The sequence below is a fragment of the Babylonia areolata genome, chromosome 1 (assembly GCF_041734735.1).
Source record: "Babylonia areolata isolate BAREFJ2019XMU chromosome 1, ASM4173473v1, whole genome shotgun sequence".
NCBI lineage: Eukaryota > Metazoa > Mollusca > Gastropoda > Neogastropoda > Buccinidae > Babylonia > Babylonia areolata.
Genome location: NC_134876.1, coordinates 68210213 through 68236303, shown reverse-complemented (window position 1 = coordinate 68236303; position 26091 = coordinate 68210213). Strand labels below are relative to the sequence as shown.

The 26091-nt window shown below is 43.0% G+C and overlaps 1 protein-coding gene across 1 annotated transcript in view; it reads right to left on the bottom strand.

The window, feature by feature from the left end:
• The window catches only part of LOC143286198 (dynein axonemal heavy chain 7-like), a 126956-nt gene that overhangs the window by 65444 nt on the left and 35421 nt on the right, over positions 1 to 26091 (bottom strand). The window contains exons 19-30 of the mRNA XM_076593833.1: positions 23384 to 23497; positions 14909 to 15058; positions 13570 to 13752; positions 11811 to 11987; positions 10879 to 11010; positions 8797 to 8892; positions 7644 to 7769; positions 5451 to 5648; positions 5022 to 5177; positions 2980 to 3148; positions 2437 to 2563; positions 576 to 792 (exon numbers count right to left, since the gene is read on the bottom strand). Of these exons, the coding sequence (XP_076449948.1) occupies positions 576 to 792; positions 2437 to 2563; positions 2980 to 3148; positions 5022 to 5177; positions 5451 to 5648; positions 7644 to 7769; positions 8797 to 8892; positions 10879 to 11010; positions 11811 to 11987; positions 13570 to 13752; positions 14909 to 15058; positions 23384 to 23497 (1845 nt within the window). The remainder of the gene's footprint in view (positions 1 to 575; positions 793 to 2436; positions 2564 to 2979; positions 3149 to 5021; positions 5178 to 5450; positions 5649 to 7643; positions 7770 to 8796; positions 8893 to 10878; positions 11011 to 11810; positions 11988 to 13569; positions 13753 to 14908; positions 15059 to 23383; positions 23498 to 26091) is intronic.

Below are 26091 nucleotides of genomic sequence, written 5' to 3'. Positions count from 1 at the left end.
TTCACACAGCATTACCTTATGCACACAGACAGAAATTCACACAGCATTACCTTATGCACCCAGACAGACATTCACACAGCATCACCTCACACACCCAGACAGACATTCACACAGCATTACCTTATGCACCCAGACAGACATTCACACAGCATTACCTTATGCACCCAGACAGACAATCACACAGCATCACCTCACGCACCCAGACAGACATTCACTCAGCATTACCTTATGCACCCAGACAGACATTCACACAGCATCACCTCACGCACCCAGACAGACATTCACACAGCATTACCTTATGCACCCAGACAGACATTCACACAGCATCACCTCACGCACCCAGACAGAAATTCACACAGCATTACCTTATGCACCCAGACAGACATTCACACAGCATCACCTCACGCACCCAGACAGACATTCACACAGCATTACCTTATGCACCCAGACAGACATTCACACAGCATCACCTCACGCACCCAGACAGACATTCACACAGCATTACCTCACGCACCCAGACAGACATTCACACAGCATTACCTTATGCACCCAGACAGACATTCACACAGCATCACCTCATGCACCCAGAGTCTCTTGAGAGAAGAGATCTCCTCCATGGTCTCTGGGATGGACAGGAGGATGCCCTGGATGACGCGGGCAAAGTCCCGCAGGTTGAAGAGGTAGTGGGACTTCATGGGCGTGGGCAGCAGGTTGGCGATGGCCTCTTTGTAGATCATCAGCGTGCCCTGCACGATCTGGTCCGAGCATGGCTTGTACGCGTTGTCGAACGCTCTGTCCACAATAACAATAGCAAAAATGATAATAACACTGATGATGATGATAATAGTAAAAATAATAAGAGGAAGAATGAAAATAACAATAATAACAACAACAATAATAGTGCGCTTGTACAGGGCTTTCAAATCTTTCTGAGCGCTTTACAATAACATGTCAATCCAACACAAGAACACACACACACACACACACACACACACATATCTACAAATGCAAACACACACAATCATGCATACATGCGCGTGCACACACACACACACACACACACACACACACACAAATATGCAAACACCCACACAAACACAAGTGGAAGAAATGGCTGTGGATCCACAAAATACAGAAATAGAAAGGATTGCCTAAATTTTGAAGAGACTGCTTGAAAGGGAATGTTTTTAGATTTGTTTCTAAGGATGTGAATGAGGGGTTGTAAAAAGAAAGGCAGTGAATTCCACATTTGTGCAGCTGAAGAACTGAAAGTTCTCCTGCCATGTTTCTCTCTGTTGAATTTGAGAACGCAAAAGATTGCATTATCAGCAGAAGACCTTGAGGGGGGTTCAGCCAAGATGTACTTCTTCATCCCCACAAACTGACCAGGCTTGCTCAACGGCTGAATTAGTGATTTAGTTTTTGCATCTTTCAAAAAATATTTTTTAAAATAGATATCTTCCTCCTCCCCCTGCATTTTTTTTTTGGGGGGGGGGGGGGGGGAGTGTTGAGTCAGTGCATAAACTGGTGAAGTCATAAAGAAATCATTTGTTGAATAAATGCTAACAATTCAAACAGAAAGAAAGGAGAATCTAACCAGAACTGTGGACTGTCTGTCCTCACTCTGCCAGAAAAGAAATCTGCTGTCTTTTCCCAGTCACTCTCTTCAGCTGTCAACTCTAGTCCAGCATAAATCAGCAGCTTCTTGCTGATGGCAAAAGGAAAAAAAAACTCTACAGGGATCATTTAAATCACAATAAAACTAGTCCTACAAGAACATGGAAAACTGGAAGAAATGGGCATTAACTCATTAGTACTGCCAGTCAGCTCCCCTGACTTTCCCCACAGATGACCTATTTGTATGGGTAAGAAATAAAATCGCCAAAAAAGAAATGTTAGAATTTATGAACTGAAAACTCCCAAACTGATCAGTAACATAGCAAGTTAGCTGGGGACAAAATATAAAACTCCCGCCCTTCTTATGTCATCATACAGTGAGATGATGAAAGTATCCAAATTTTTTGTTCGAAATTTGCACACACTGATGACTTGTAAACAAATCCAGGAAAGTACAAAAAATTTGAAACAGACTGAATTCAGAACATTATACAGCCACGGTAGTGCCCCTTCATCTAATTCTGTTGTCTCCTTTGTGACAGACAAAACTGGGTCAGATGCCACTGTTGACAAACACTGTTCACGTGAACCAGTCACCGCGAAAAGAACTCTCCTGCTTGTGAGCACAGCAACACACACTGCAGTTACTGGTTGCAGTGGAGAGTGGAAAGGTCAGTTAAGATATTCTTAGCTCATAACGTCATTATGGAAATGAGGTGCAATTCAAAACTAACTGAGGCCCTGCTCAGGGCCCTTTGTCTGAAACGGTTGTAAACAGTAGGGCCCTTCCAGAAAGAGTTAATGGAGGTTGTCTCGTACTTGGTCAAAATGTGCCAGTCCATGATGTTACGGAAGATGGTAACCATGTTGTCGTCATCAAACTCGTTGATGGTGATTGTGTTCAGGTGACGCAGGAAACGTGGCGTCACAGGGTTACGACCACCACCTGCGCGCGCACACACACACACAAACATACAAAGAAATGACATACAAATGTACTTTGCAAAGAATCAACACATCTTCCTTAAAAAGACAAGAACCTTTGACTGGGTTGGACTGGACTGGATAGGGTTTTAATGTATTAATTTCTTGACACAACAGATTTCTGTGTGTTAGAACAACATCAGAAGTGAAATGTTATATGGACTGGGCTGTGCTGCGTTAATTTATTGACACAACTGATTTCTGTGTGTGAGAACAACATCAGAAGTGAAATGTTATATGGACTGGGCTGTGCTGTGTTCATTTCTTGACACAACAGATTTCTGTGTGTGAGAACAACATCAGAAGAAACATGGAATGTGGGGTGGTGGTGGTGGTTGTCATTGTGGTTCAGACATCTAGCACAGAATCTATACAGACCTGGAGGTCCCATGGCGCCGACAAACTGCAGGTCCACTAGCTTGATGGTAGAGTTGTCCTTCAGGTCATACCAGTTCCAGTGATCCACCCACTGACGCAGCAACTCAATGGGGGGCTGAGCACCGTACGTCTCCCGCAGTGGCATGTTCAGGTCGTCCACAAAGACAATCTGGCCACATCAGAATAAACAGTTTAATAATAATAATCATGTGAAGGCTTTAGGCACTTTACGAAAATAGGTAAACATGCACACACACACATCTACATATAACACACCTGTACATACACACACACACACACACACACAAACACTTGTATTCATTAGATGCTGAGTTCAGTGCACTGTCTGCTACTTTAAAGAAAATAACTCTTGAGGTGTTTGAATGCACTGAACTCCAGGTGAACTGATTCACAGCAACATAAGCCAACACACTAGTCAGGCAGTGCATGCACGAATGTATGCATAATGTATTTGTGCATGAATCAGGGTGGATTTCTTCTACAGAATTTTGACAGAGTACAACACTTTTGTTGCCATGGATTCTTTTTCAGTGCATCGAGTGTGTGCAGCACACAGGGATCTCAGTTTATCACCTCATCCGAATGACTAGATGCTCAGTTTGATTTTCCAGAAAAAACATGGGAGAAAGGGCAAGACTGGGAATCAAATCCAGACCCTCACAGACACTGCATTTGCAGATGAGCATTTTAACGATACTGCTACCTTCCTATGTAATAAATAATAATAATAATGGTATTTATATAGCGCTGGATCTTGTGCAGAGACAAATCAAAGCGCTTTCGCACCAGTCATTCACACGCATGCATAACTCTAATACTGCAGAAACTAAAGACAAGGAAGGGCAGGCAAGGGAGGCTATTTTGGGAACAGGTGGGTTTTAAGGCCAGACTTGAAAGAGCTGAGTGTGGAGACTTGACGAAGCGAAAAAGGAAGTTCATTCCAATCGCAAGGTCCAGAAACAGAGAAAGAACGGCGGCCAATAGTCGAGTGTTTGAATCTGGGTATGCGTAAACAGAGTGGATCCGAGGCCGATCGTAGTGAGCGAGATGGAGTGTAGAGGTGAAGGCAGCCGCAGAGATAGGAAGGGGCAGTTTTGTGAATGCATCTATAACATAGAGTGCTGATCTTGTACTTTATTCGGTGTGAGACAGGGAGCCAGTGGAGATGTTGCAAAAGAGGAGTGATGTGCTCAGATCTTTTCTTTCTGAGGACGAGTCGGGCAGCAGAGTTTTGTATGCGCTGAAGGGGCTGAATGGATGAAGCAGGCAGACCAGACAATAAAGAGTTACAGTAGTCAAGGTGAGAGAGAATGAGAGAAACGACAAGTCTAGATGTTGCGTCAGTGGATAGATATTTCCGGACGGCACTGATGCGTTGCAGTTGACAGTAGCAGGACTGACATGTCTGACTGATAAATTTTTGCATGGACAGTGTATTGTCAAGGACAACACCGAGGTTCCTGACTGACGTGGAAAGAGGGATGGATGTACTGCCAAGTTTGATTGTGTCAATTGTGATGGAAGACAGTTTTTGTTTAGTTCCTATGATCATTGCTTCAGTTTTGTCCGCGTTCAATTGTAACTTATTTCGAGTCATCCAGTTTTGAATGTCCAGGAAGCAGTATGTATGTATCATTACACAACACATTTATCTCCATCAGTTGTTTTGCACTAAAATGACCAAGAACTGAACACAAAAATTAATAGCAACAAGAATTGAAACAGAGCTTAACTACAAACAGAGCAGTCTTTGTGTGTGTGTGTGTGTGTGTGTGTGTCTGTGTGTGTGTGCACATGTGTGTGAGGTATGGAAGGGTGCACACATGCTTGTACAAGCAAATCTGAATGCCTGTCTCCATGCTTTGATGTATACATGTATGCCTACACAGTGCATCCATGTATATGACTGCGAACCCATGCAAGCACAATTACAAAAACAACAGAGAGAAGCAAAGAAATAAACACAGAAACAGCATCAATGCTGTTTGTTCACAACTTGTGTTATATTCCTTGACACTCACAGCTTTCTTGTTGAGGGGTGGCCCATAGACTCCTTTGCGACGTTTGTCAAGCTTGGACATGATGATGTTCTGAGTCTGATTGGCTGTGGTCTGTGCTGAGAAGTTGACGATGTTGGGTTTGTAGACATTTTTGCTCAGTTTCCTCAGCAGGAAATCCTGTCGAGGCAAAGACTTCTCTGATGACCACAGTTCATGGTGTAAGTGGCTACTTATATCAATAACACAGCAATGGACTGAGAGTGTTGGCAATACAGACCTACAATCAACAAGCCTATCAGTGCTGCATTTTCAAATAACCTTTTTTGCTCAAAATACCTTGCATATTAATCTTAAAGTTGCGTTTGCATTGTTCTTCCATAAAACTGCATCTACTTTATCCTGATTCTTCAACATCTCATCCTTCTGCAACAAGTGATGGGCTTTACTAACCGTGATGTAGCAGCTTTTGCCTGTACCAGTGGGCCCCACGAAGAGACAGGGTTTTTGGTGCTGCACCAGCATATCCATGAGGTACGTGTATCGCACAGTGTCCACAGTGGGCACGATGATTTCATGGAAGGTGGCATCCTTTGGGATGGGCGGTGAGTCCTTGATGTGCTCAGACCACAAGATCCATTTGCCAGCACCCTGGACCAAATATTGCACATCCTCTTTACCACCAGCAGCAACCAGCACGTAAAGTCACCATCTATAATCCATTGCCACCTATAAACATGTTAATTAAACCCCTCCTTCCCCCCTGATATATAAAACAAGAGAGGCAAGGCCTTCAAGACTCACTTGTGATACATTTAAAAAAAAAAAATCTAATCGTTAAAATGTGTTCTGTATTTGTTATTATAAAGCTTCGCTTTTAAAAAAAAAGAAAAAAAAAAGTCCTAACCAGATTCGAACCCCGCGTGTTCGGGTGAGAAGAAACTGCCTTATCCATTACACTATCGTGGCTCCTTAACTGACGTTCTAAAATTTAACATTTGAACATACTTTTTTAAAGGGCGATAAATCAGTTGCAGTATTCGCAGTGAGAACGCTGTTTAAATCATATTATTCTGGTGTATCTTGGGCATTCAAAAAATCTTTAAGGGCAATTAAAAATTCTTTTTAATGGCTATCGCCGCAATCACACTGCAACATTTAGCCGTTTTCACTAGATCTAGATAGATCTACAAGTTTAGTTACACCCGCCGGGAATGTAGTACGACACAGTCGATTCAATTTATCTTTTATGTTCATTCTAGTTATATAGTTTTTAAGTTGATATGAAAATTGAGTATTTTGTTAAACTAATAACATGCAGAGCCAAGTACAAGTACTTCTAAACGTCGTAAGAAGTGAAAAGGACTTCATTTTGAGAAAAGTCAAGACTGGAAATTTTTTCGTTTCATTGTGATCAGTTCAAGGGTATTAACTCGCATGGTTTACAATTTTTAACTGTGAATTCCGACTGATTCTGTGGATATTTTTATGGCAGTTTGGGGCATAATCCAGTAAGTGATGAGGCGTTCACAAATCTTTCTCTGAATAAATATTTAACGGTCTCCTTCTCCAACTTTCCATCACACGTCCATTGAATATTGGATTGAACGGGCAGGTCAACAACTTGAAACAAAATGGAGTCATTCGCATTCACAAAGAATATGAGCACGTGCTTTGAATGTGTATAAATATGTGTCCGCAATTGATTTTTGCCCATGACCTTCAGGGCTCAGCCAACAGATCTGTAAAGTCCACTCGCGTATTGATTTTAGTATTTTCTGAAAAAGACCACTTGGGTGAATGAACATAGTGAAAGCCCTGTACACTGAGAGTAAAACACACAAGCTTTTTATGTATTGAGTAAAATTTCAAAATGTAATGTTTCAAATGAGAAAGATCAGTTTAAAGCAAATTAAGTCCCCTAGCATTAATTACAGAGTAATTTCCCTTTTTTACTATCTGCACCAAAACATTTGCAAAATAAATCAAACTTCCATTCTTAGCAAAAGAAGTTCCTGTTTGAACAAAAAATGATAATCATAACTGCTCTTGTTGTTGTGTCAGAATATTAGATCAAAGTGCCAAGTTTAGAGAATACAAAAAATATAAATATAACAGTAAATGCAGTTTGCATATAATTAGGCTTCATTTTTTATTTTTTTGTGCCCATCCCAGAGGTGCAATATTGTTTTAAACAAGATAACTGGAAAGAACTGAATTGTTCCTATTTTTATGCCTAATTTGGTGTCAACTGACAAAGTATTTGCAGAGAAAATGTCAATGTTAAAGTTTACCACGGACACACACACACACACACACACACACACAGACAACCAAACACTGGGTTAAAACATAGACTCACTTTGTTTACACGAGTGAGTCAAAAAACCAACCATCCATTATGAACTGTACATATTTGTCAAATAATCTTTTTTTTTAGTATAATTTCAATATGGGCAGCATATAACATGCTGATCTCACACTAACGTCAAGCATTTTGGGACATACATATGCAAGCACCGATTACAAGTTAAGAAATGTAATCTAACTAAAACAAATACAACCTTAGAAAACAGCCTCTATGTACATACATCAATATGGAGTTTACAATTCCTCAGACCTCTCAAGATCATATGTGTTTCTTACCTCATTGAGAAACATGTAGTCGAAGACTTTGCCTCTTGGAGGGAAGGCATTCATGTAGGGCTTCAACGGAGCTTCCGTCAGTTCAGGAATACCCAGGCTTTTCCTGGTCTCTTCTGACATTGCTCCCTGTGTGTAGCATGGACCATACAGTATAAACCCTCTCTGCAAATTCTGCAGTTTGTCACATGTATACAAGCTTATTCAAACAGGGACTGACATGATGAAATCATGTGTACCAAAATGGCACTATTAGAAACACACCTTTAAAGGGGACACAAAGTGGTTTGGCTTTATGGTGTCCATACTTTTCAAAGCAAACAAATGTGAATCATGAGAAAAAAATTCATTCAAATGTGATGCTCACAGCAGTCATGGAGGCAGCCATGTTCCATGATGTTGTGATGTCACAAGTATGGAGACTCACTTTCACTTCTGACGTAAAGCAGATCGAAACAAATTTGTGAGAAAGAAAAAACCAAAAAAACCCAAAAAACAAAATGTGCAACGACTGTGCTCTTAAGGAGTCTGGTTAAGCTCCATATAATTTTGAACTGAAGTTTATGGAAGAGTTAAAACAGGCTGCTGAAACGTCAACAACACAGATTGAAGTTTTGAATGCTAATGGGAAACTGCGTGTTTGCCATCTGTCATGCCCAAAGAAAGCACATGTTGCAGAGACAATAATTTAACTGTCACAGCTTTCGAAAACAATAAACATGATGGGCCTGCGGTTTGAACCACAGAACATCTGTCATTTCCTACAGTTGTTCAAAAACTGAGCAATCCTGGAAGTTGGCTTTGTCACGTCTGATCTCTTTCTGTTTCCTTTCTAGTCAGTCAAGCCCAATATGACAGTACCCTATGTTGCACCAAGCTGAAAGTTTAAACCTATACAGTTGTTTTAAAGCACAGATGTGTCCAGTTTAATGCATGGTTCTGTACTTATTTACCCATTTGCCAAAATTTCAAAGCATGGTGCTATTTCACTTTGTGTCCCATTTAAATCCTTTATGCAAAGTGAAATTCTATTTCAGTCTTAAATTTTCTTAATAGCAATGTATCAAGTTTTCGTTTCAATGCAAAACAAAGACTACAAACAACCTGTTCTGCCCGTATAGGTAACAGTGACACAATGCCACATACAATGACTCACACCAATTAGTTCTCGGAGAAGCTTGTCGAACCTGATGCGGCCATTATCGTCAGTGCTGCCACCACAGGCCCAAGTCAGAGAAAAGAAAAACATGCTCTGGAACAAAGAGCATTAAAGCTAAATTAGAAACTAACCAATGTTTTGACAATCCTTTTTTTTATCAAAAAGAAAACAGAAGTGTCAAAAAAACCCAATAACAATCTTGAAACCCTTTTGTCTAAAGACATGTGATCAACTTACTGTGAAAAACTTATATAAGCATATTTCAAACTCTGGACAGATGATAAATTCAAGCAACACAATTATCCCCCATATATTCATGCTTCAGTGTCTCTGATGATTCCTGGTGCCCTTGTCTACAGCTTTGTATGTTTGTATGAACTTGGTTTATGTAATGCACGTTAAAAATTCCACATTTAGGTTATGTCTTCACAGCACAACCCCACACAAACACACAGGAGATAGAAACAACCACAGCAGACAACACACACACACACACACACACAATCACAAGCCCCCCCCACCCCCCCTCCCCGACCCCCCCCAACACAATCACATGCACTCACAATCACACTCACAATGAAACTGATTTAGACAGGATACGAAAAAAATGTGCATGACTTTAGTTAACATTGGAAGCACATGAGAATACATTTTTCTAATGTTCTCCAGAATCGACTCCCTGAAGGCTTGCTGACCATATTGCTTTGCATTAATGTCAGTTGACCTGGGGACATCAGTCAGACATCTTGAAGCACATCTCTGTGGGTGAGAAGGTTTGTGAAAGAGAAAAACCTCAGATATACAGAGGGAAGATCTTATGTCTTGGATCTACATAAAGGAGAGCAGTTTGCATTGGATATCTTTCAAGACAGGAAGCCAATGGAATCTTTTTAACTCACTCCAGACGAAGAGTCCCGATCAGGGCCCTACTGTTTACAACCATTTCAGATGAAGGGCCCTGAGCGGGACTCTTGAAAGATATCCATTTCAAACTGCTCTCCTTTGGATAGTTTTAATTTTTTGGAGTACCACCTAATTTCCATAATGACATTATAAGCTAAGAATATTTTAACTGACCTTTCCACTCTCCATTGCAACCAATAAATGCAGTGTGTGTAACTGCTTGTGAGCAGGACTTCTTTTCGCAGTGACTGGCTCACGTGAACAGTGCATGTCAACAATGGCGTCTGACCCATTTTGTCTCAGTCACAAGGCAGACAACAGATTTTGATAAAGGGGCCTAATCGTAGCTATATAACGTTATGAATTAAATCTGTTTCAAACTCTTTGAGCTTTCTTGGATTCATTTACAAGTCATCAGTGTGCAAATTTTGAACAAAAAATATGGATACTTTCATCATCTCAATGTATGATAGCACAAGAAGGGAGGAAGTTTTATATTTTGTCCCAAACTAACTCTTTATGTTACTGATAAGTCTGGAAGTTTTCAGTTCATAAATTCTAACATTTGTTTTTCAGCGATTTTATTTCTTACCCATACAAACGGGTCATCTGTGGGGAAAGTCAGGGGAGCTAACTGGCAGTACTAAGTGAGTTAAAATGGACTTTATGTGTTCAAACTTCTTGATTCTCACAAAATGCCCTGCTGCAGCATTTTACTTTGTGTTCCTTTCATCCTTTACCACATACAGTGGAAGAGTGGCCTTGTGGAAATGTGTCTGCCCGAGAAGCTAGAGGATGTGAGCACATGGAATCAAATCCCACGCTTGCCAGTATTTTCTTCTCGTCTATTAGACCTTGAGTGGTGGTCTGGATGCTAGTCATTTGAATGAGATAATAAAGAGGGGGTCAGTGTGTGGCATGCGCTAAGCCCAAAAGAACCAACTGCAATAAAAGGGTTGTCCCTGACAAAATTCTGTAGAAAAATCCACTTTGATAGGAAAACAAATACACTTGCAGGCATGGAAAAACGAAAACAAAAAGGGTGGTGCTGCACTGTAGTGACAGGCTCTCCCTGGGGAGAGCAGCCCACATTTCACATAGAGAGATATGTTGTAACAAAGAGTAATACAATACAATACAATACAATACAATACAATACAATACAATACAACCCACTTCCAGCCAGGTGATGATATCCATTTCCTCCATCTGTGACATGATTCCTTCATCCTTGATGTCATCCAGCAGACAGTCCATCAGGTTCATCACTGACATCACCAAGTTGGAGTCTGTGGTTGGTGACAGCTCCTGTGGATGTATGTACACAGACATGTCTTTGCATTTTGTATGTATATGCATATTTAAAATGTTACAATTTTCCCAGCAATACAATGTAATATACACATAATGCAATACATCTTTATTGATACAAATGGAAATTATGTACATACAAAAGTATGCTTTACAAGGACACACGTATATAATCACAAATATATACATATTTTCTGGGTATACTAGACAATTTTTTTTTTAGATGCTCAAGATTTCATGACAAGAATTTTTTTTTATAACTGACTGCACTTAAAGCCCTTATACACACCAAAACACACATATTTTATCTTTCTCTCTTTCAGTCTGTCTGTCTCCTGTATTCTCTCATTCATCCCATAAAACATTTGAAAAAACATGAAATGAAAGTTCTACCACTATACACACATACATGCACATACACATATGCTCACACACATGCACTAGCATTCATCTAAAATAATATCTGTAGTTAGAAAATGCATTGTTTTTCCTCCAAATTATGTATGGACACATCCAGAAATACTGCACAAGTTAATTCCCTTTCCTTGCAGTTAATGCATACATAGGAACGTGAAAACCATTTTAATGAAACAAGTTCTGACACCAGAGCATGGCCTATCTGTTAACCTCCATTCCCCATCATCCCTGACAAATGGGCTTCTAAACTGATGACAGTAAAATTTCAAAGTATCAAGTGACTTAAACCCCTGAAATGGGAGTACGCTCCCTCTTCCATTCATCCCAAATTTCCCACCCACCACAACCAACAACTACCTGTGCAGTCCACCTCTTCTTACCTTGAGGTGTTTACGGATAAGCCACAGGAAAGGGTCAATGAATCGTTCAAACAAGTCTTGGATGGACGACTTGCAGTTTTCATTCAGTGTTTTGGGAAGGCGGTTCATCCAGGAAATGACCAGCGGACGCCAGCCCAGTGTGGAGGGTTCCATGTAGATCATGCCACAGCGGGATACCTTCACACAGCTCACACACATTTACTGCAGATTTGGGGAGGATTGTGAAAATGCATTTTGTGTGTGGATATTCAAGTGAGCATTACATAATTTGAGAGGGTTTTTTGTGTGAGTTCTGAAAATGCCTATTTGTATAGATAGTTAAATATACATTATAAATGTGCATTCATTCCTCAAATCATTAATCAATTCATTCATTTATAATCTTTCTCATTCATGAGACTTCTTTCTTATGTTTTCATGTGTCTGTTGAATGAAACATTGCTTGGGAGGGTGTGAAAGGTGTGGAAAGTGATTGTGAAACACTGCTTGGGAGGGTGTGAAAGGTGTGGAAAGTGATTGTGAAACACTGCTTGGGAGGGTGTGAAAGGTGTGGAAAGTGATTGTGAAACATTGCTTGGGAGGGTGTGAAAGGTGTGGAAAGTGACTGTCATGCTTGCAACCCAGAATTGTGTAAGAAAAGTCTGGTGAGAGAGAGAGAGAGAGAGAGAGAGAGAGAGAGAGAGAGAGAGAGACAGACAGACAGACAGAGAGACAGACAGACAGACAGACAGACAGATAGACAGACAGACTGAGAAAATGTGTGTGCATCTGCAGTAATCCAAGAGAGACATCACAGAAGTAATGAGTCCCGTGCAGACAATTTTCTCAACCAGTGAAACAGATGAGCCACAAATGCTGCTAGTGGCCTCACCCTGACAACAAATGGGTCCAGCTTCACAGAGCGCCAAGTCATACAAACTGATCATTCCTGCCCTCATAGTGCTAGGAAAGCAGGAATACCTCAGAAGATCCATCCAAACCATAAACTATCTCTTGTAAGACTAAAAACAATGTGCTGCACCAACATTAGCACAATAAACACAGAGCATACATAACTATCACCAGTGCCAAACAGAAACAGTCATCACACAAATATCTGTCACCAGTGCCAAACACAGTTGTCACACACATAACCATCACCAGTGCCAAACAGAAACAGTCGTCACATAACCATCACCAGTGCCAAACAGAAACAGTCATCACATAACCTTCACCTGTACCAAACAGAAACACAGGTCACCAGTACCAAACAGAAACACAGGTCACCAGTACCAAACAGAAACTGTGGTCACCAGTACCAAACAGAAACTGTGGTCACCAGTACCAAACAGAAACACAGGTCACCAGTACCAAACAGAAACTGTGGTCACCAGTACCAAACAGAAACTGTGGTCACCAGTACCAAACAGAAACACAGGTCACCAGTACCAAACAGAAACTGTGGTCACCAGTACCAAACAGAAACTGTGGTCACCAATACCAAACAGAAACACAACTGTGGTCACCAGTACCAAACAGAAACACAACTGTGGTCACCAGTACCAAACAGAAACTGTGGTCACCAGTACCAGTCACCAGTACCAAAATGAAACTGTGGTCACCAGTACCAAAAAGAAACTATGGCCATCAGTACCAAACAGAAACACAGATCACCAGTACCAAACACAAGCACTGGGCACCAGTACCAAACACAAGCACAGGTCACCAGTACCAAACAGAAAACTGTGGTGACAAAACAAGCAGTGAGAGCCATGCTCACAGTAGCGGGGGAAGCAGCCTCCAGGTCCATAGGCTCAAACATGAGATTGGTGGTGGGGGCCAGCTGGATGATCTCACCGCTCATCAGGCACAGCTTCTTATTGTCGTCCAGCACTGTGTTCATGTTCTCGATCCAAATGGCGTCCACTGGGCCGTCGAATATCAGCCACTTGCGGTCAGGGGTCTGCACAAACAAAGATAACGTGGAGCGGTGGCCTGGTGGTAAGACGGACACCTAGAAGCCAGAGAATCTGACAGCATGGAGATTGAATCCCACTCTTGCCTGGTGGCCAAGTGGTAAGACGGACACCTAGGAAGTGAGAGAATCCGACAGCATGGAGATTGAATCCCCCACTCTTACCAAACTTTTCTTCCCCTCGACTAGACCATGAGTGGTGGTCTGGACACCAGTCATCTGGATGAGATGATAAAGTCGAGGTCCCATGTGCAGCATGCACTTAGCCCATGGCAACAAAAGAGTTGTCCCTGGGAAAAATAAATAAAAGAATCCACTCTGATATACATGTGTGTGTGTGTGTGTGCGCATCACTGATGCCTGACTGAATGAGACAGGACATGAATGATGAGCGCATAAAGACAGCTTTCAGTTGGCTCTACACAGGTAGGTAGCCAGTTGTGTAAATGACTCTGTAAAATGCTTTGGTTGCCTAAATGACTGTTTGTAAATTGCTTCTTGTGTTTGTCAAGTGCTTCGAGTTTGGTATCTGCCAAAGATGAGCTATGTAAACATCAACAATAAATACAGTGATTATTAGAAAATGTGATGAATGAGCTATGTAAGTATATAGAATGAATGCAATAATTATTAGAAAATGTGATGATGTGGTCTGCAGCTGCACAGATCAAAAAGAACTTTGAAGAAAACATGATCACTGAATAGATTTATAAAAATTCAAAAATTTGAAATGAACAGATATAACCCCACATGCAATCTGCAGTTGTACACTGAAAAAATGGAATGATGAGTGCCTACTGGTAGAGCAGCAACTAAAACAGATTTTTTTTTTTTTTTTTTAAGAATGTCATTCTATGGCTTAGACAGTGATGGAGAGGCAAAGACACATAACGGAATGATTGTTTCAGACCAACACTGAACCTGTGTGTGTGTGTGTGTGTGTGTGTGTGTGTGTGTGCACGCGTGCGCGCGCATGCATGCATGTGTGAGTGTGTGCATGCGTGCATAAGTCACACAGAGTGTGTGTGTGTGTGTGTATGTGTGTGTGCGTGGGTGAGTGTCGCAGCATCTGAGTCCTAGGCTGACACAAATCAAAGCGCTCACACTTCTGTCATTCACCCAGTCATCCAGTGGTTGTACTCACAGTGGAGGTGGCAAAAGCCCTGTAGCTGACGGCCAGAATGCCATCTGACCATTCGTGGGACACAGGGTCAAAACAGCCGTACAGCTGACCCATGGTGATAGCCTTGGGGTTGATGACCGTGATCTGCACCTTGTTCTCCTCCATCAGACCCTGTCACCACTGCATGTGTTACAAAGGCTGAAGGCTAAAGGTTCATCTGGGCAGCGGATTCATATTCATTGTGTCCAGGGCTCAGTGTAGGAAAACAGGGCCCAATCCTCTAACTTTCATCGTTTTTAACCTACCCCAAGTGAATCCATTCAAACCTTGGTGAAATGAGGAAAACTGGGAGTAAAAAGCCTTTCCCAAGGATACAACACTTTGCCAAAATGGAGGCCTCTGGTTCACTGGTGAACACTGGATCAGAAGTCCAACACCTGTTTCTGCCATGACACCTACACGTACACATTCACATCTTCCATATGGATATAATTTACACATGCAAAAACATTTACACACACACACACACACACACACACACACACACACACACACACACTGGGCCTGCGAAAACCATCGTGCAAGGCACTGTAAAAGGGAGGAGACCTGGCACTGACAGACAGTGGAAAATACAGCAAGGATAACGTCAGTGAGTGGAGACAAACCTGCTTTTCATCAGGTACTGAGGACAGCTCAAGACTGGACCAGACGGAGGGAGTTCATCAGAGAGTCATTCATGGTGCCCATACAGACTACTACTGGCTACTGGGCTAAGTATGTATACACACATGCATATGCAGATTTATACATTCATGCACACATAAGCACAAATGCAAGCATGACTACACATACAAGCAAACAAATGCGCGCACACACACACACACACACACACACACACACACACACAAACAAACATTAACTAATATACAAGAAGACATGCTCACAAATAAGTACACATGTTATTTGAAAGTATACTTCTGAAGAAAACAGATTATTATTCTTGATTAGAGACATTAGAGAGAGGGTTCTTTCTATGGACAGGACAACAAACTGAACAAACAAAGTGCTGTAAACAAACAAATGAGGATGGGATTGAGGTATAACTGAACAAAGCTTTGTTTTAAAAAATATATATATATAAATAAATAAATTTTTAAAGACGAAAAGAGGGGTAAAACTGAACAAAACAGCTGAGAGTAAAAAACAACAACAACAAAAGTAAATGGTGTAAAACTGAGGAAACATGAAGGACAGCAGACAGCATAATGAAGGCACATCATCACCATATAATGAGAAATTCACAACTGTGTACCTTATTCTCAAAGAAGAGAGGAAGGTGGCAGAATGGTTTAGACACTTGTCTGCCAATACAGAGTCCATGAGGGTCTGGAATCAAATCCCGCTCTTGCCCTTTCTCCCAGGTTTGACTAGAAAATCAAACTGAGCATCTAGTCATTTGAATGAGACTATGAACCAAGGTCCCATGTGCAGCATGCACTCTGAGCACTGAAAAAGAACCCATGGCAGCTTGAGTGTTTTCATCTGGCAAACTTCTACAGGCGAAATCCACTCAGATAGGTACACAAATATATATATGCATGCGCTCAAGGCCTGACAATGTGCGTTCGGTTATGCTGCTAGTCAGGCATCTACCAAGCAGATGTGGTGTAGCATATATGGATTTGTCTGAACGCAGTGACGCCTCCTTGAGAAACTGAAGCTGTTTTCTTAAAACGTGTTCAGTTCATAACAAAACTTTCTCACTGAATGATAAATCAAGCTGCTGTGTTTCTTTTTTTTTTACTCTCATGTTTTTATTCAGCTTCATTGTTTCAGTGTCAGGTCAGGGGCATAGCCCTTGCTACTGGTACCATGCCCAGTACTACATGCCGCATGTGAAGTCTCCCAACGATGGACCAGGCGGAGGAGGAAACCTTTCCCAACGGCTGTGAAGGCAGAAGAGGATGACCAAAGGGCAGGGGCAGCTCTTATCCTTGGCTGGAAGTCCCCCTAGGAGATGGAGCTCCGAAGAAAAAAACCTTGACATGCCAAGGCCGTCCTACACATGGCAGTATCTGCACCTGTGGGACTGTGAGTGTCGGTAGGCAAGAGAGTGGGGAAGGGACTGCACAACTCCTCCTCACTAAAAAAAAGTCACCTGTGCTGGTCAGGCAATCAGGCTAATGTCGGAATGACGAGCTAGCCCTTCAACACCCAGCTTTCCCAAGCCCTGCGGCGATGGAGAAGTGGTAACAGGGGCAGGCAGAGGATGCTGCTGGCAGTTCCTAGTCACGACTCTGCACGCAGGCAGCTGTGGGGTGATGGTCGTCCGCCGTAGACTGGGGCAGATGCGGCGCCCGTATCCTCCCACAGTGTCAGAGCAGCCCTTTTTAGGGACAGCACTGCTCTCCCCACATGGAGAAGGGGAGATAAAGGGATCCCCAAACAAAGCCTGCCTCACCTAGTACCTAGTAAGAAACTGCACCTACCTGGACATCTAACAATAGCGGTCGAAAACAACAAAAGAAAAGAACCAGGAGTCATGCCCTGACTCTGGGTGCCTGGAATGTTCGCACCCTCTTAGACAGAGACGACAGACCAGGAAGATACACAGCGCTCATTGCTAGAATGCTTGATCACTACCAGGTGGACATAGCAGCCCTGAGCGAAACCAGGTTTGCGGGTGAAACCCAGCTGGAGGAAGTTGGAGGGGCTACACCTTCTACTGCATTGGGAAGCCAGATGGCACCCCAAAAACCTCAGGCGTGGTCTTTGCCATACGAACCAAACTTGCACGACAGCTTGACAGCCTTCCATGTGGGATAAACGACAGGCTGATGACCCTGCGTCTGAAGCTGTCCAAGAATTGCTTCACCCTAGTCATCAGCTGCTATGCCCCGACAATGACCAACCCTGTTGACATCAAAGAAGCTTTCTACGAGGAGCTCAGCCACACCATTTCAGCGGTAGACAGAAAGGACAGGCTGATCTTCCTTGGGGATTTCAATGCCTGCGTCGGCGTGGACTTCTCCTCGTGGCCAAAAGTCCTAGGACAGCATGGCACTGGCAAGTGCAACTCCAACGGACTGCTTTTGTTCTCATTCTGTGCACAGCATGGACTGACCATCACCAACACCCTCTTCCAACAAGCGGACAAGTACAAGAACACATGGATGCACCCCCGCTCCAAGCAGTGGCACATGCTGGACTATGTGATTGTCCGGCAGAGGGACAGAGGTGATGTTTCCATTACACGCTGCATGAGAGGAGCAGTCTGTTGGTCGGACCATCGCCTGGTACGCAGCAAGATGAACATCAGACTTGCACGTAAGCTCCAACCAGCCAGGCAGAAACCCCCTAGGAAGCTGAACATCCACCACCTCCCTATCACCCTATCTCCATCAGCTGTACTCACTCATGTGGAAAGAAGAGACGATCCCCCAGGATTTCAAAGATGCATCTATCATTCACTTGTACAAGTGAAAGGGGAACCGGCAAGCCTGTGATAACCATCGGGACATTTCCTTGCTCTCCATCACAGGCAAGATACTTGCCAGGATCCTACTGAACCGCCTCACAGCACACCTTGACCAAGGTCATTTGCCTGAGAGCCAATGTGGATTCCGGAAAGAGCGCGGAACCACCGACATGGTGTTTGCTGCAAGGCAGCTGCAAGAGAAATGTCAGGAGCAAAATGTTGATCTGTTCTCCACCTATGTCGACCTCACTAAGGCCTTCGACACCGTGAGTAGAGAGGGACTGTGGAAGATCATGGCCAAGTACGGATGCCCTCGGAAATTTATTTCCTTGGTCAGCCAATTCCATGAAGGCATGCAGGCTCGAGTCCAGGACAAAGGCGAAACATCTGCTCCTTTTGCTGTCACAAATGGTGTCAAGCAAGGCTGCGTCCTGGCTCCAACGCTGTTCAGCCTCATGATCTCTGCAATGCTTACTGATGCCTTCAGAGATGGTGATGTTGGAATCGGCCTAAAGTACCAAACAGATGGCAAGTTGTTTAACCTCAGAAGGCTTCAAGCAAAAACAAAGGTCATGACAGACATCATCAGAGACTTTTTGTTTGCTGATGATTGTGCCCTCAACGCTGGATCTGAAGCTGACATGCAACTCAGCGTCGACAAGTTTGCCACTGCCAGCAGGAACTTCGGCCTTACCATCAGCACGAGGAAAACTGAAGTTCTCCATCAGCCAGCCCCAGGGAAACCCTACGTTGAGCCCAACATCACAGTCAACGGTCAGAGACTCAGTGCGGTGGAGTGGTTCACATACCTTGGCAGCACACTGTCACAAAATGCGACCATCGACGATGAAGTGAACGTCAGGATTGCAAGAGCAAGCGCAACTTTTGGTAGACTCAATGCAAATGTCTGGAACAGAAGACGCATTAGTCTTGAGACCAAGCTAAAGGTCTACAGAGCAGTAGTTCTCCCCACACTACTGTACGCCTGCGAAACTTGGACAGTGTACCAACGACATGCCAAGAAGCTGAACCACTTCCACACAACATGCCTCAGGAAGCTACTGAACATCAAGTGGCAAGACAAGACCCCAGACACAGAGGTGCTCGCAAAAGCCACCCTTCCCAGCATCTTCACCATCCTGATGCAGTCCCAGCTTCGCTGGGCTGGACACGTGGCACGCATGCCAGACCATCGGCTGCCCAAAAGGCTCTTCTATGGCGAGCTGCAACAAGGAAAGAGATCACACGGAGGTCAGAAGAAGCGCTTCAGAGATACTCTGAAAGTCTCTCTGAAAGCGTTTGATATCAACCCTGACTCCTGGGAGGAATCTGCAGTGGACCGTGACAAACGGCGCGCTGCTGTGCACAAAGGCGCCAAGTTGTGCGAAGCCAACAGGACTGCTGCAGCTGTTCAGAAGAGGCAGGCCAGAAAGTCACGGGCAAACAAGCTCCCTGACAATGGTATGCCTGTCTTTGTCTGCCCCAACTGTAAGCGAACATTTCGTGCGCAGATTGGACTATCCAGCCATCTGCGCATTCACAGATAGATTCATGAGCATCCTCCCCCCCACCCCACCACCACCCTCCCCCCATCCCCCAGCTGGATGACAACAATGGTCATCATCAATCTCGATGGACACACCACCATCACCAAGGACGTGCTGCAACAGCAAATTCAGGTAGCTCTCCAAGAAATTCCTGCATCGACTGATGTAGAAGAGGTATGGAGCACCTTTAGAGATGCTGTGTACGCAGCAGCAGCTGACACACTCGGCTTTGTACAGATGAGCCACAAAGACTGGTTTGACTCTGGAATCTCCCAGCTCCTGAACACACTGCATATACAGCATCAGGATCACATTTCTGATAAAGACTGCCAGAGGAAGGAGAACCAGCTCTTGCAAACCAAGCAACTCGTACAGAAGAGGCTGCGTGAGATGAAGAACACCTGGTGGGATAGAAAGTCCGAAGAGCTTCAGTCCGCTGCTGATGTTCACAACATGAAGACCTTCCATGATGGTCGCCGAGCTGTGTATGGGCTGAGAGTCACAGGATCAACCCCTGTCCGAGCCTCGGACCAGACCACCCTCCTGACAGACAAGAAAGACATCCTTGCCCGCTGGGCACAGCACTTCAACACCCTCCTCAACAGGGACTCGTCCGTATCTGATGAGGCAATTGCAGCCCTCCCACAGCTACCAGTCAATGACTCGCTAGCTGCCCCTCCCACCAGAAGGCGCCTGAAGCTGACAACGTCAGGAAAAGCACCAGGAGCGGATGGAATCCAGGCTGACATCTACAAGTATGGAGGCGAGGTGCTGACAGACAAGCTGACCGCCCTGTTCCAGTCTATCTGGGAGAGAGGGGATTTCAAGGATGCTTCTATTGTCCACATTTACAAACGGAAGGGAGACAAAACATCCTGCAATAACCACCGTGGAATCTCTCTCCTCTGCATTGCCGGCAAGATCTTTGCCTGCATCATACTGAACAGACTGGTTGACTATGTCTCCAACACAGTCATTCCTGAAGCACAGTGCAGCTTCCACTCAGGCAGGGGAACATGTGACATGATGTTTGCTGTACGCCAGTTGCAAGAGAAGTGCCATGAGCTGAACAAGGAGCTCCATATGGTCTTTGTAGACCTGACTAAGGCCTCTGACACGGTGAACAGCCATGGTCTGTGGAAGATCCTCCTAAAGTTCGGCTGCCCAGAGAGCCTTATCCAGCTGATTGCATCTTTCCACGATGGCATGCAGGCAAGAGTACAGGAAAATAATATGTCGGATCCATTCCCTGTGGTAAATGGAGTGAAGCAGGGCTGCGTCTTGGCACCCACACTGTTCTCCATTCTCTTCTCTGCCATGCTGATTGACGCCTTCCAAGACTGTGACCGGGGCATCTACATTCAGTTTTGCACAGATGGCAAACTTTTCAACTTGCGGCGACTGCATGCCAGGTCCAGGGTGTTTGAGGCACTGATGAGAGAGTTCCTCTTCACTGATGACTGTGCGCTTGCTGCACACACCCATGAGGACATGCAGTTCATTATGGACAGGTTCTCAACCTCCTGCAGGCGCTTTGGACTCACCATCAGCCTCAGCAAGACCGAGTCCATGTACCAACCGGCTAGCTCACAGAACGCCAGTGCCTCCCCCCACCTGCAATCAAGATCAATGACACAGAGAACAAGTCAGTCAACAAGTCGACGCTGTGCATCGCCAAGGCCAGCTCCACCTTTGGCAGACTCAACATGCTGTGGAACAACAAAGGCATCAGGCTCAGCACCAAGATGAAAACCTACAGAGCTGTTGTGCTGACCACCTTGTTGTACTGCTGTGAAACATGGACGGCGTATCGCCGTCACATTCAACAACTTGAGCAGTTTCACCAGAGATGCCTACGAAAGATCCACGGCATAAAGTGGCAAGACAGGGTCTCCAACCTCCAGGTCCTAGAGAGGAGCGGCCTGCCCAGCATCGAAAGCCTGCTGATCCAGTGCCAGCTACGCTGGACAGGACACATTGTCCGCATGACAGACAGCAGGATCCTGAAGATGCTTTTGTATGGCCAGCTGAAGGAAGGCCACCGTGAACTTGGAAGAACCTGCAAGGGCTTCAAGGACACCTTGAAGACAAACCTCAAAGCCTGTGACATAGACATTGCTTCCTGGGAAACTGATGCCCTTGACTGCTGTTGCTGGAGGATGCTGTGCTCTAGTGGCATAAAGACGTTTGAAAACAAGAGAACGCTGGCCATTAAGGAAAAGCGTGAGTGAAGGAAGCAGGGCTCAACTTCTGGAGACATTTTCCCTTGCAACACCTGTGGGAAGTGCTGCGCATCCAGAATCGGCCCCTTCTCCCATATGAGGACACACACCAACAGATAAGCCTGCCTGCCTACTCATCTGTCGGACCGACGGGAGACTCCATCATTTAATGTTTCACTTTTTGACTGTTTAATTCAACCTTTGTTATGTTCATGTGTAGTATTGTATTGTATTGCATTGCATTGTATTTTATCATATTGTATCATATCCAGATATGCCAACCCTTGTTACCTGCAACACGGTGTAACTGTTACAATTAAGCTGATTGGTCCACTCAATGCTGTTTCAATGTAAACATGCACGCGATTAGCTGAGCATCATCAAGTGAGACCAAGGTTAGTAGTGACTGCCCTGGTCTTATGATCGATAGGTCTATAACATCTGGGTAATGTTATCTAGTTGAAAATGAACTCGTCGAAACAATTTTGACACTGGCGTAATGTCGGAACAAACTTATTCTTATTCTTGTTGCTTATAGTCCAGCCAACCGCACAGGGCCATATCAGGACAGTCAAACCATACAAATGCTCAACCATGTCAACACAAAACTGTCACATTTACAAAAAAACCACTAAGACAAACCCACAAAACACAGTGTCCCAACCATTCAGCTCTTTATGGCAAATAAGACTAGGCTATGCTGAGGACGCCAGCCATTCCACTTAATTTATCATCCCCTGATTACAAAAAACAGAAAAAAGGAAAAAAACAACAACAATACTTCAAAGCCAAACAAAAAATACATAAAAAGGCCATATAGGCAAATAACACTGCAGAATGGGCAGCTAGTGCCCATTACAGTGTTTACATCTCGCTACCTAATCGCCAGAGCAAAACAGCACAGATAGTACATCATAGACTGCGGAAAAGAGAAAAAAATGTCAAGGCTTGCTTGAAAAAGAAAGGGGAATGGACTGGGAAGGCAGAAAAAGGAGACAACAGTGAAGATAGAAAAAAGGCAGAAACAAAGAGAGTGACAGAAAAGAGGAAATTTCTAGCACAGAATTTCCAGAAGGCGGGTATGCTATTTATACTGAAAGACCCCCGGCATCCCCACAGGGAGGCAGAACAAACTGCCATCGACAGTAACAAAATACAACCAAATCATAACAGTTGGCATCTCTGCATATCATATCATATCGCACCATATCATATTGTATTTTTAAGTAGGCAAGCTTGTAGTCCTGACCTTTTCGTGGATGTCACCCAACGCTCCAGCCAAGGCTTTGTAGGCAGACGTCTTGCCACCCAGCGGTTCTCCGACAATCATGAAACCATGACGCACGATCATCATCTCGTAGATCTGAAATGCAGGATCACTGTAAAACTGATCTATCTGGTGACCAATGAAACATACTGATAAATAACACGGCATTAGATCCCCTCCCCCCAGCATAAGGTGCAAATTAAGATTAATTATTTATTAGGTATTGTTACTTCTATTTTCTCCTTGTTTTACCAGATATTTTTGTCATTTTGTTTTCTTCCTGTGTTGAATGTCAGGTTTAGAATATAATGTTTATCATTTTGTTCAATTGTTTTATTTCAAACAAACCTAGGGTAGGCTCTCAAAGTCTGACCAATACATTGGTTCTGTGCGCAGGTCAGGCATCAGTGACTTAAAAAAAAACAAGAGAGGCAAGGCCTTCAAGACTCACTTGTGATACACTTAAAAAAAAAAAAATTTAATCGTTAAAATGTGTTCTGTATTTGTTATTATAAAGCTTTGGGTTAAAAAAAGAATTAAAAAAAAAAAGTCCTAACCAAATTTGAACCCCGCGTGTTCGGGTGAGAAGAAACTGTCTTACCCATTACATTATCATGGTTCCTTGACTGACGTTCTAAAATTTAATATTTGAACATACTTCTTTTAAAGGGCGATAAATCAATTGCGGTATTTGCAGTGAGAACGCTGTTTAAACCATATTATTCTGGTGTATCTTGGGCATTCAAAAAATCTTTAAGGGCAATTAAAAATTCTTTTTAAGTCCGCGGTAAAGGAGATGTGGCTATCGCCGCAATCACACTGCAACATTTAGCCGTTTTCTCTAGATCTAGATAGACGTACAAGTTTAGTTACACCCGCCGGGAATGTAGTATGACACGGTCGATTCAATTTCTCTTTTATGTTCATTCTAGTTTTATAGTTTTAAAGTTGATATGAAAATTGAGTATTTTGTTAAACTAATAACAGGTAGAGCCAAGTACAAGTACTTCTAAACGTCGTATGAAGTGAAAAGGACTTTATTTTGAGAAAAGTCAAGACTGGAAATTTTTTCGTTTCATCAATTCAAGGGTATTAACTCGCATGGTTTACAATTTTTAACTGTGAATTCCGACTGATTCTGTGGATATTTTTATGGGGCATAATCCAGTAAGTGATGAGGCGTTCACAAATCTTTCCTTGAATAAATATTTAATGGTCTCCTTCTCCAACTTTCCATCACATGTTATCGTGTATTGTCCATTGAATATAGGATTGAACGGGCAGGTCAACAACTTGAAACAAAATGGCGTCGTTCGCATTCGCGAAGAATATGAGCATGCGCTTTGAATGTGTATAAATATGTGTACGCAACTGATTTTTGCCCATGACCTTCAGGGCTCAGCCAATAGATCTATAAAGTCCACTCGTCGTATTGATTTTAGTATTTTCCGAAAAAGACCACTTGGGCGAATGAACATAGTGAAAGCCCTGTACACTGAGAGTAAAACACACAAGCTTTTTATGTATTGAGTATAATTTCAAAATGTAATGTTTAAGATGGGAAAGATCAGTTTAAAGCAAATTAAGTCCCCTAGCATTAATTACAGAGTAATTTCCCTATTTTACTATCTGCACCAAAACGTTTGCAAAATAAATAAAACTTCCATGCTTAGCAAAAGAAGTTCCTGTTTGAACAAAAAATGATAATAATGACTGCTCTTGTTGTTGTGTCAGAATATCAGATCAAAGTGCCAAGTTTAGAGAATAAAAAATATACAAACATAACAGTAAATGCAGTTTGACTATATTTTGGCTTTTAAAAAAAATTTTTTGTGCCCATCCCAGAGGTGCAATATTGTTTTAAACAAAATGACTGGAAAGAACTGAATTTTTCCTATTTTTATGCCTAATTTGGTGTCAACTGACAAAGTATTTGCAGAGAAAATTTTTTAATGTCAATGTTAAAGTTTACCACGGACACACAGACACACACAGACAACCGAACACCGGGTTAAAACATAGACTCATTTTGTTTACATAAGTGAGTCAAAAAATCAGATGTGATGTTGTGTTGCATACATGGATCAGCCCTCACGCTTTGATGCCTCCTAGAAAATGAAACTATATGTCACCCTTCACTGGCAGCTTCAAGAGACGTTTGAATTGTGGTTTTTCTCCTGCATCAAACTGGGAGCACCACAGGGGTGGAGATTGTGGGTGGTGTTTCTTGATCATACATCATGGAAGGAAATTCACTGCCATAGAAGTGTGATGAGGCCCACAAATTTCCTATTTTTTAAGAATCTTTGTATTTTTAAAGTCACTTTGTTGACAGAAGAGTTGTTTACCTGCACTCATTTCCATCCACTGTCTTGTTTGAATCAAAACTTTAAAAAACTTGATGAAGGTTTTGGTTTCTTTAAGAATTATCAACAATGAGAGGATGCAGCTGTATTTCCAATGATTTCACTGCCAGAATTGTGATTTTGTTCATTGAACATTTTGGCCACAACCTGTAAATACACCATATGGTCAAGTATTTTTGATCAGCCAAATGAAGAAAAATCAAGATCACACACACACACACACACACACACACAAAAGAAATGTAATAAGACATGCTGACTGTCTGAATCATCACTGTATTCACTAAACCAAAAAACTGATGAGACCTAACATGATAATTTAGT